This window comes from Prunus avium, chromosome 1 (genome assembly GCF_965620075.1).
Source record: "Prunus avium chromosome 1, drPruAviu1.hap1.1, whole genome shotgun sequence".
In the NCBI taxonomy this organism is placed as follows: domain Eukaryota; kingdom Viridiplantae; phylum Streptophyta; class Magnoliopsida; order Rosales; family Rosaceae; genus Prunus; species Prunus avium.
Window position 1 is genome coordinate 48,921,818 of NC_142284.1, and position 11,717 is coordinate 48,933,534.

An 11,717-nucleotide genomic window follows, 5' to 3' on the forward strand; every position below is an offset into this window, starting at 1 on the left:
TTTGAACGAATAATTTTGTAATAACCCAATCCAAATTAAAATTTTAATTATTAATTTATTCAAGTAAAAAGACTATTTTGCCCATGGAATATTTTATTAGTATAAAAGTTGACTTTTTGATCGGGAAGGAATTTGGGAATTTCAATTGGACCGTACCGTAGAGCATGTCGAGATGAGTCCGTAGACACGTAGTGGGCTCGAATCGGAGTTGTAACGAAAGAGATATGATCGAAAAACCCTCAGTGGCTAACTTGTAAATATTTTGAAATTGGATTTAGAAAAATCAGAAAAACCCTCCCTTCTCTCTCCTAGCGTGCGACCCGCGGTAAGGGCTAGTACCGGTTTCGTTCACTTCGTCTCGACGCCACGATCACGACCCGCCACTTTTCCCGGCCGGAGAGCTCAAGATTTGTCGGCGGTATTGCCTGGTTCAACTGGGAATTTTCCCGCCGTCGCGCTGCTCCAATCTCCGGCCATTCACGGCTGATCAGGTGAGGTTCCTCACTTATTTTTCGAGTTCTAGCTGCCTGTTGGGTAGGATTAGATTGATTTTGAGTATAGGGTTGCGAATTGAAACCTAGGTTATGGCTGGATTTCAAATTGAAATTCCGGCTGGCTGCTGTCCAAATTGGACCTCCCTGTAGTTCAATGAAATGATCCTCGTCTCGAGAAGTACCTGTGGTAGGAATCTTGGCCCTCAATTTTGAAGTTTTTCGGCCGCCGGTATTGCTTAGGACACCCACGCGCCGCCGGCGCGTGGGCACTGTAGCGGAGGTGCATTGTGTCCCAATGTGATCTCCTGGTTGTCATGAGTGCGTAGGTGTGCTCGGATGTCAATTCGGATATTATTTGAACCTCGAACAGATTTCGCATATTGTGCGTTATCCGGGTTTGAACCGTTGAATCGTCTCCAATTTAATATATGTTAATTTAGGTATTCCTAGGATCGTGAATTGGAGCCCCGGGTGTTCCGATTCATTATTTTAAAGTTTAATTAAACGATAACTGCCCGATCGTACGATCATGAGCAATTCGACAGTTCGATTTGGACCAAACTTGCAGGACATGGTTATTAAAATGTGTGGAACCTATAGAAACTCTCGGATTGATAATTGGATGTTGTGGACCCCACGGGGTCCCGAGTTGACTTTTTGAGAAATTATCGCTTATCGAGTCTCGGGTCTTTTTAGACCGTTCTAACCGTCCAAATTGCTTAAGTGGGCATATGAATGGTCTTAAACTGGGTACACGTACTTTTAGAAGCCGGGAGGCAGGGTTTTGGATTAAATAATTATGTTTAGCAATTTTATTTAAATAGGTACTCAGGTACTAGTTGACCCGTAGGAGGGATCCTTAAAGGGTCAAGCTAGCTCGGACGCCCAGGGAGTAGACTTTTGTTTTATAAATAATTTTATGAAAGTAAAAATTACATTATTTGATCTTAAATAAGTATTCATGCCTATTGCTTTCCAAGCATGATGATTTGAATTCAAATATTTCTATTAAATTTTATTTATGTTTAAAGGAATAAATGGCTTGGAAAGTAGAAATAGTTTATAAATTCTTCAGGAAATGCTTTATACCACCATAGGTACCCATGTTGTCTCGGTTATTATGTTGCCTTCGGAATATATATATATATTGTTGCCTTCGGTTATGTCAACACGCTTGACAATTGCCCCACGAGTTTTAGGGATATCCGGACCGTGTGGAGCGAGGAATGCAGATCAGGTGGACTAAATGTCCCCTGAATCCTGTGAGGATTGCGGCTCGGGTAGACTTGTGTTACTGAGACCTGCGAGGATGTGTCACAAATTGTGAGGAATTGACATATAATGTGGGGATTAAACGGAAAATCATGGAATTGACAGATATTGTATGGGTACACTTAGGTGGAAATGACTTAATGTTTTACACTGTTCGAATGAATTTGATGGTCTGTTCGAATGCATGACTATTTATATATGTAAATAAATATGCTTGCTTGAATTTGGTACGAATATAGAAAACCAAGATAATTGAATTTTCTAAATGTTTTAACAGTGGGGGTTAGTATGTTCGTATTCTATTTTCTAAAACTTTATTTTTGTCTACTCACATTTTCAAATGTTTTGCGCCCCCAGGCAGTAGGCGTGAACCAGAGCACCACCACCGGGCATTCATCGTCACTCTTCCTTATCTTCACACTACGTAGGATTTCTTTTGTAATTATACTGTTTCATTGTAAACTCTGAATTAGCTGCTCTGATGTTGCCCTAGGACTTTTGTATGGCCTGAGGCCGTTTAGTTGTGGTTGGATTTATTCAATGAAATTTGAAGCATGCTGAACGATTGGGATATATATGTATATATATATATATATATATATATATATATATATATATATATATATATATATATATGCTTTGTTGACAAGTGGAAATTTTGGGAAATGAGAAATTGAAGGGGAGACTTTGCTGAATTTTCGGCAGAAGTCAAACTTGAAATAAATTTGAATTTTAGTTAGAAGGGCAATTTGGTCATTTGTGTCCAACACTCGCCAGGTGTCGGACACACACAGGGTTCGTCTCGGATTCCAAATTGGAATTTGGGTCGGGTCCTGTAAAATTTAGTTGATGGACCAAAATACAACTCGGGTATAAGTTTAAGAACCATTTGAGTAAATAATTAATATAAATGCTAACCATGGTCGAGAAGCATTTAAATATAATGATTATGAACAGTCAGGCAAAATGAGCTCAGCAACTGAAGAGTTCCTTACTTTTTATAACTTAGGGTAGTTACAACTGAAAAGTTCCTCAATTTCGACCTTCATTTTATAATGAATCTTTATTGAGTTAATTAGCACATCCGAGTCAGTTGCTACTATTACTATGACTTGACTTCAATTCCTCTTCAAACTTCAAACTCTTGAATGAATTAACTTCAGTTCTTTTCCGCTGAACCTTTCAAAGTAATATTTCTCTTCAATTTTCTCATTTTCAACACTCAAAACTACAATTTAGAAAGGAAACAAAAGATTATAATTTAGAAGATTTTGGGTGTTGAAGTTGAGGCTTCACAATCACGGAAACAACTTAGAAATCGAGAAATTTAGAATTTAGAATATTTTCTCTCATCATGAAACACTTTCATCCTTTGCCAGCTAAAACTTGAATTTTTTTTAATCAAGTGAAAATTACATTCATAATTCGGCCACAAATGGATTTTAACCTAATTTTGTATGCCGGTATATTTCTCATGCCAGCTTTCATGCATCGATAGGTGTGAGTAGTAGTGATTAGTGATGAGGCTAAAACCATGTAGATATTAACATTAAGCTGATATTCTTAAGTTGAGATTCCAACTCTAGAGTATCTATAAGTTTGTTGAATCTTATAAAATATTATACCAATGATCACATAAATTCCAAGTATATACCCTTCATACGAAATTTCATTTAGATTGAGTATCAAAAACAGCAAGGTCTTGAAAAAGATTGAAAGAAACAGAATATGATTTAAAAAACAGAGTTGGAACAGGGCAGCATGTAGTCATTGTCCACAGGTCAACGGCAGCATATAAAATCATTTATGATGTACATTCCGCTAAAGTCATTGCAAATTTCCTCAAAAGATACTATTTGCTTAACCTTGACAAGTACTTAGGTCATTTAAATATCCTTCAAGTACACCATACACCAATACTTTGACTTGGTATGAATATTCTAAATTGTATTTTGATAAGAAAACAAATTGACATAATTATTCTAAATTGTATTTTGATATCCTTCAAGTACACCATACACCAATACTTTGACTTGGTATGAATACAGCCCAGTATCTCTTTCAATATCTTGGTCAAGATTCAAGATTCTTGAGAACGCATTGTTAAGAAATTGCTATATATTATCAAATGATTAATCGTGTATTTCGTAATTAATTTTTCGTATACAATTGCTTAATTTGAATCAGAAATTTGGATCCTAGTATTTGGTCAACCATCCTTCCATCCTATATAAATACATGTATGTATAAGCCTCTTTGGATTGAAAAACATCATTGAAGCTTGCAAAAACAGATAGAAACATGAAGGTGGGGAAAGCAACCAACCTCTTTGGTTCTTTCTTCTTCCTTGTTTGTTTAAGCATTGAATTTTCCTTGGTTGTCAGGGGACAGAACAGAACAACAATCCCAGTGAATGTTGGTGTGGTTCTTGATGACCTTGACTCACCAAACACAAAAATTTGGTTGAGCTGCATCAACTTGGGCCTCTCAGACTTTTATACCTCTCATGGTTCCTCTACAACTAGGCTGGCTTTAAGCATCAGAGACTCCAGAGAAGGTGTTGTAGATGCTGCTGCTGCAGGTCTCTTTCTCTCTTCTTTGCTTTTCATTTTGAATTTTCAACAATTTGATTCTTCTTACCATCTATATAAGTTTGACCCTTCTGTTCATTTGATAAGACTACTTTTAAATGAAAAGAAGCATAGTAATTAAGTTCTTGTCCCTTTTTTAACTTGTATTTTTGGTATTGATCAAACAGCTTTAGACCTGATAAAGAATGATCAAGTACAAGCAATCCTAGGACCGAAATCATCGATGCAAGCCAACTTTGTAATTGAGCTTGGAGACAAAACCCAAGTGCCCATAATCTCATTTTCAGCAACAAGTCCTTCCCTCACTTCCATTAGGAGTTCATATTTTTTCAGAGCTGCACAAAATGACTCTTCCCAAGTCAAGGCCATAAGTGCTGTTGTCCAAGCCTTTGGATGGAGGGAAGCTGTCCCCATCTATATAGACAACGAGTATGGCCAGGGAGTCATACCCTACTTGGTAGATGCCTTGCAAGAAGTTCAAGCTCAGGTCCCTTACCGAAGCGCCATACCTCCAGAGGCAACTGATGACCAACTTGTTGCAGAGCTTTACAAGCTAATGACCATGCAAACTAGAGTCTTCATCGTGCACATGTTGCCCTCTCTTGGCTCTCGCCTTTTCGCCAAGGCACAAGAGATGGATATGATGGATGGAGACTACGTTTGGATCATGGCTAGTGGAATGACCAATCATTTAACTACCATGAATGCTTCAGTCATCAATTCACTGCAAGGCGCATTGGGTGTGAGGACCTATGTGCCACAAACAAAAGAGCTTGTCAATTTTAGAGCTCGATGGAAAAGGCAATTCCAAAAGGACAATCCAACCATAATTGATACTGAGTTAGATGTTCCTGCACTCTGGGCTTATGATGCTGCTTTTGCATTCGCCATGGCAGTTGAAAATGTTGGGACTAAAAACTTTGGCTTCGAAAAGGCGAATGCTTCAACCAACTCATCAACTTTTCTTGAATATTTTGGGGTTTCCCAAAACGGTCCAGAACTTTGCCAATCCATGTCAAGTACTAACTTTAGAGGCCTCTCTGGGGATTTCAGCTTTGTTGATGGGCAATTACAAAATTCCATTTTTGAATTGGTGAATGTGATTGGGAATGCAGCAAAAACAATTGGGTTTTGGAAACCACAGAGTGGTCTTGAGAAAAAATTGAATTTGACAAACACAAACGGTCCATATTCAACCTCTAAATCTAATCTGGCACCTATTTTATGGCCAGGGGACTCTCCCTCTGTTCCCAAGGGCTGGGAGATCCCCACAAACGGCAAAAGATTGAGAGTAGGAGTTCCTGTAATTGATGGTTTTGCTGAGTTTGTGAAGGTGGTGCCTGGTCCTAGAGCTAACACAACCAAAGTTTTCGGGTTCTGTATCGACGTCTTCAATGCTGCAATGGCTGGATTACCATATGCTGTTACTTATGACTTCATTCCCTTTGCAAAGCCTGATGGCACAAGTGCTGGCAGCTACGATGATCTGGTCCAACAAGTTTTTCTCGGGGTATGTCGAATTAATGTGAACTTCATTTTCTTCAATGATTTCAGTTTTCATGATCACTTGTAGTACTTATAATCTGCTGAAATTGAAATTTTGGCTTGTTTATTTGTTCAACAGAATTTCGATGCATTGGCCGCGGACACAACAATTAGAGCAAACAGGTCTTTGTATGTGGACTTCACATTGCCATACACAGAAGCAGGGGTTGTGATGGTGGTGCCAATGAAAGACGGCAAGAACAAAAGTGCATGGATTTTCTTGAAGCCTTTGACATGGGACCTCTGGCTCACAAGTTTGTGCTTTTTTGTCTTCATTGGTTTCGTTGTTTGGGTTCTTGAACACCGTATTAATGAAGAATTTCGTGGCCCTCCCTCCCACCAAATCGGCACAAGCTTTTGGTTCTCCTTCTCAACCATGGTTTTTGCACAGCGTAAGTACCACAACCTCATCATGTTTCATGTTCATGCTAATAATTCCACAATTAATTGTTTTTTTCATCAATTTTTACTTGATTTAATTTACAGGGGAGAAGGTGGTTAGCAACTTGGCAAAGTTTGTGGTGATCGTGTGGGTGTTTGTAGTGCTGATACTGACTCAAAGTTACACAGCAAGTTTAACTTCACTGTTAACAGTGAAACAACTTCAGCCAACTTTTTCCGATTTGAGCGATCTTATAAAGAACAAGGAGTATATTGGGTACTTCGAGGGATCTTACGTCGGTGAGCTTCTGATCCAAAGAGGTGTTGATCCTAACAAGTTGAGGCCTTATAAATCTTCAGATGAATGCCATGAGTTTTTGACAAACGGGAGTGCAAATGGCGGCATTGCTGCCGCTATTGATGAAACCCCCAGCATGAAGCTTTTTCTTGCAAAGTATTGCTCCAAATACACCATGATTGGCCCAATATTCAAAACTGATGGCTTTGGTTTTGTAAGCTCTCTCTCTTTACTTCTCTCACAAGTAACGCTCCATGAGGACATTCTCGTAACACATTGCACACCACATCACTAACACATGAATAACGCTATTTGTATCACATACGTACGTGGCGTCAGTTCATGTTTCTTCTATTGTACAAATGTACCAGGTCTTCCCCAAAGGTTCACCTCTAGTACCAGATGTTTCGAGGGCGATTCTGAACGTGACTGAGGGAGACGCCATGAAGGAAATTGAAAACAAATGGTTTGTCGGGGATGCAACATGTTCAGATACAAAACCCACCATCTCAGATTCCAACAGTCTTGGCCTTGATAGCTTCTGGGGTCTCTTCCTCATTGCCGGGGTCTCTTCGTCACTATCTCTCATCATATTTGCAGCCTCCTTCTGTTATAGGCATTGGCACATGTTCATGACAACAGGCGCTTCTGCATGGAAAAGAATCAAGGTGATGCTTAGAATCTTCGACCAAAAAGACCTCAGCTCCCATAATTTTAGAAAGACTGGCTCTCAAGATGGAAAATACATGTACAATGCTGGCAGTATAGCTACATCTGTCGAGGCTTCACCAAACAATAACAGCACGCGCCCACCAAGCCCACCAAGCCCTGAGTCGATTGGCCATTCAAACCTTTCTTCAGAGAAGAAGGAATATTACAGGTTGTTGTTGGTCAAGAATATCCAGAAATGTGAAGAAGTGATGAAGGAGCTCAAGAACACAATTAATTAGTAACAGAATTATTAAGTTTTCATAATTGCTGTATGATAATTAATCAAATAATATAGTCATTGAACACAAAGAACCCCAAATCATGAAGAAGTCATGAAGGTAGCCTCTATTGAGTTAGGAATCTCATTGAACACAAAGAACCCCAAATCAAAATTATAGCTAACCTTTGCTAAACAGTTAGCCACCCCTTCTGATGTAGGGCAAATCATGGGTTTGTTCCTACGACGGAAATTTGAAAAAGGGGAAAATTTGAAAATCAGAAATTGGGCTTCAAATATGGAAAATCATGCTTGAGCATCAATTATGGTGCTAGGAAAAGAAAGAAGGCATATCGTTGAGATTTTTGGGTTGCTTGATTTCTTGAGAAGATTTATATTATATTTATATTTTTTTTTGAATAAGTTATTGATCGGTGCATATTTACATATCATTTTGTACCCTTCTAGCTTATGATTTGGTTATGTTTTTGAGTTAAACTTGTGCTTTTAATCCTTTTTGTGTTTATCTTTCAGTTCATTGAGCTTTAGGTAATAATGAGGGCTTTGGATAGTAAATGATGCAATCCATGCATGTTAGGGCCTAATTTGGATGAATGGATGAAGAGCTTAAAGACAAACTCAATTTTGGCTACAGTCCCCTGCCAGCCCAGTTTCGTAGGTCATATTGCAAGCTTTGTTTCAGCAACCTACATAGCTCGGATGAGGCCACATTCTTCATGAATGTTGTTCCAATGGTTGTGTAATATAACATATCCAAAATTCAGCCCCATTGGATAAATATGGAGTCTGTTACCTAGCAAACACAGAGCCATGCTCAGGATGGATTTTATCAGCGCGCAAAATGAGTTAGCAATTTGTTTTGGCCTTAACTTCCTCCTCCGACCTTGGATTGGCCCAAATGATATATGGCTGGAAAGAAGACATTCTGAACTTCAAGTTTGAGTGCTTAAAGTCTTAATTTGCTTAAGGGAAGCCCAATTCGTAAGCCCTTGAAGTTGCTGGTCATGCTGACCTCAGGATGAGCTATTATTTCTGGTTGGAAGCTTGGTCATGGTGACATGAAGATGAGCTAGGGCTGCTGGTGGTATGCATTAGTGAAGTGCATCAACCATTTCAGATTTTATAAAACAAGTGTTGTATGCATTAGCCATACTTAATTCAGATTTTCAGCTTCCTTAGGCCTATATATAGTGAGGTTTCCCAAGCTTGTAAACACACCCCAAGGGGGGGAGCTCTCAAACACTTCTCTAGAGCTCCCTTCCCTTCTCTCCCTCAAATTCTCTTAGTTTTGCTTTCTAGTTCTCAATTCTAGCTTTCTTTAATGTTTTCTTAGTTGTAATTTATTTTTCTTGTAATGTACATTCTTTCTTAAGTATTCAAGTTTAATTAGTTTTCAAGTTTCAATTATGGTTTTTGTTCTTATTCATCATGCTTATAAGTTAATATGCTAGTTTGAATGATTGATCACCATTTAGGCTTGCATGTTAGCTATCTTGGTTTGAATTAAGAGTAGACACCATGCTTTAATTCGAATTGAACTATGAATAGGAAGAGTATGTATGGACATTCGACAACAGGGATTAGATACATGCTTGGTTGTTTAAATTGTTCTTCTATGCTTAATGGGTTCCTAATGCTTAATTTTAGGTTAGACAACAAATGATCAAATTAGGGAATTAGGAACACAAGGTTATGACCACACACCATGGCTTAATCATACTTTAGCTAGAACCAATCCATTAATCTAATTGAACTTGGGAACTTATTTGCTTGAGTTATTTCTTCCTTGTTTTATTTATTTCCTTTCTTTTTCATTTCTGTTTTGTGTAGGGAAAATGAATTGGATCATTCAATCACCAATCCCTGTGGAATCGACCTCGCACTTACATATGCTATACTACCAACGGTTCGTGCACTTGCGAGTATCACAAGTTGAGGATGCAGCTTAATCCATTTTGGTGCAGCTGAAATCTACACAACAAGTTTTTGGCGCCGTTGCCGGGGATCGGTAACATTGTTTGATTCTATTTGGCTTTCCTACTTTATTTTTTTTTTCTTAACTAGACAATTTCAAGTTTTAAAGTTAATGACGTTAATGGACAAGTTGTGTTTGTAGTCCAACAGAAAAGGACAATTGCCCAACAAGCAAGAGAACTGGGTTTAAGTCCCAGCTTACACAACCCATTGGTGCTTGTTGCTTTGAAACATGGAATTGGATGTGTGTTGATTTTCCTTTTCATTTTAGTTTTTATTTCCTAATCCTTTTAATTCTATTTCAAGTTTTCTATGTTTGTTTTAGCAATTTATTATAGCTCAATAATAAATGGAAAGAGATGGCAACCTCAATCATAAGAATGGGAAGTGTGGAGCAATGGGAGAAGTCGCGACCTCCAAGTGCATCACGCTCGACCTAATCGCTTCAAGGGGGAGCATTTCAATCCTTTCTCTTCTTTGAATTCTGTTTATTTTCGTAGTTGTTTTTGCCTTTTGGTCCGCGTTGAGTTCTTTGTTTTTCTATGCTGAATCCAACCATATAAAGAACGTAAAATTTGGACTTACGGTTGGAAAGTTATAGCCTAAAAACTGAACAGAGGTCGAAGCTGAAAAACATAGAAACGAATCTGTCCAAATGGTGATAAACGGGTGATAGAAAGTGCTGTTTGTTTTTTTTTTTCTTTGGTTTCTTGGTTTGTTTCTTTTAGTACAACAATTTATGTTGTTTGTTTGAATTTGTTTAGAGTACTTAGTTCATTTTCGTTTATGGTTTGTTGTTCCATTTTATCTTAATTTGTTTTTGTTTCTTATCTTAAAAATTTTAAAAAGATTTTTCATATGAGCTGACTTATGGTAACTCCAGTGAGCACTTCCGTCAATACAGTGTCTAGGAGTTCTATAGGCGACACCTTCGGTGTCTAAGAAGTTTGGGTTTTAAGCGGGACCATTGTGACCCCTCCAACCTTCCCGGATCCCCTGGCTGTGTTTTCTGAGGCCCTTAACTGGTCATCCGTGAGTTGCTTGTATATTTGTGTGTTTTAAAAACAATAATAATAAATATATAAAAAAAAAAAAATTGAAAATTGAAAATTGGGTTTTTATTTTTCCTTGTAAATTGCAATTTGGAACTTCTTTGTTTTCTTTTATGTTTTTTTTGTTGTTTTATTAGGTTAGTTTATTTATTTACGTGGTGTGGTTAATTAGTTTATTTCTGAGTGTTAAAAACACATTTTTATTCAAACATTGCATTCAAAAAGATAAAAAGTTTAAAAAAAACAAAAAAAAACAAAAAAAAACAAAAAAAAACAAAAAAAAAAAACAAAAAAAAAAAAACATTCAAGTAAATTAAAAATAAAAACAACTTCTTCATCTTCATCTTCATCTTCATGGCATGCCTCTGTTTTCTCTTACTTGCAGAATCTGCAGCAGCTCCACATGGTCCTCATTTTTTCTCTGCAGTGCTTCCACGTGCTGATTGGCACAATAGAGCCGCTTCTGCAAGTCCGCCACCATAGCCTTCAAGGAAGTTATTTCCTCGCTCATCGCGGCACACTCCCGTGTTCTCGCCAGCAATCGCATGCCCAAATTGGTAGCCGAGACCGCGTGGAGCACAGTTAAATTGTGGGACTCCTCTACCGCTGCCTTGTCAGACCTCTGTGCCACATGCAGATGATCTGTCGGTGTGAGCTTGTTACCAATCATGCCTCCCAGCAGCGCTGCTCTGTTCGGCAGTGCCTCAGAAAAGTTCGGTATTGCCTCAGCAAAGTTTGAGGCCGTGCCGTGATGATATGAAGAGTTTGGAAAGACAGTGTTTGGAGGAGCCCTTGTTTGGGCATTCGGTGGTGCAAGTGAGAGCTCAAGGTTGAGATCATCAAGGTGTGTGCATGAGGATGCCATTTGTTTTGCTTCTGAATTTTTTGATGTTTTTCCTTGAGTTTGCAGGAAGAAATGCTGGGTATCATCCGCTTGCAGAGGTGTGGTTTAAATAGACATATGTTGATGAGAGAGAGCAAACACCATTTCGGATTTCCCGGGCATGCTCGACCTAATCGCTTCAAGGGGGAGCACCTTTACTTTACTTTACTTTTTTTTTTCCTCCGTGTTTTCTGGTGTTTAATGTTTTTGCCCGTTACTTTCATTTTCTAGTGCTTTGTGTTTTTGCCTTTCCCTTTCGGCTATCATCTTTGTCTTAT

At 38.4% G+C, this 11,717-nt stretch overlaps 1 protein-coding gene across 1 annotated transcript; it reads left to right on the plus strand.

The window, feature by feature from the left end:
• Positions 1-4,059: 4,059 nt before the first annotated feature.
• On the plus strand, positions 4,060-7,869 carry LOC110749469 (glutamate receptor 2.7-like). The gene is made up of 5 exons (XM_021949582.2): positions 4,060-4,347; positions 4,525-5,867; positions 5,982-6,294; positions 6,389-6,795; positions 6,953-7,869. Exons 1-5 carry the CDS (start codon positions 4,068-4,070, stop codon positions 7,529-7,531), a joined length of 2,922 nt encoding a protein of 973 aa, XP_021805274.2. The 5' UTR covers positions 4,060-4,067; the 3' UTR covers positions 7,532-7,869.
• The last annotated feature ends 3,848 nt before the right edge of the window (positions 7,870-11,717 follow it).

Excerpts from the sequence above, each read along its gene's own strand:
- LOC110749469 (XM_021949582.2), top strand. The coding sequence starts at position 4,068 with ATGAAGGTGGGGAAAGCAACCAACCTCTTTGGTTCTTTCTTCTTCCTT. Across the intron at positions 5,868-5,981 it reads TCCAACAAGTTTTTCTCGGG|AATTTCGATGCATTGGCCGC; the intron begins GTATGTCGAATT and ends TTTGTTCAACAG. Across the intron at positions 6,295-6,388 it reads AACCATGGTTTTTGCACAGC|GGGAGAAGGTGGTTAGCAAC; the intron begins GTAAGTACCACA and ends TTTAATTTACAG.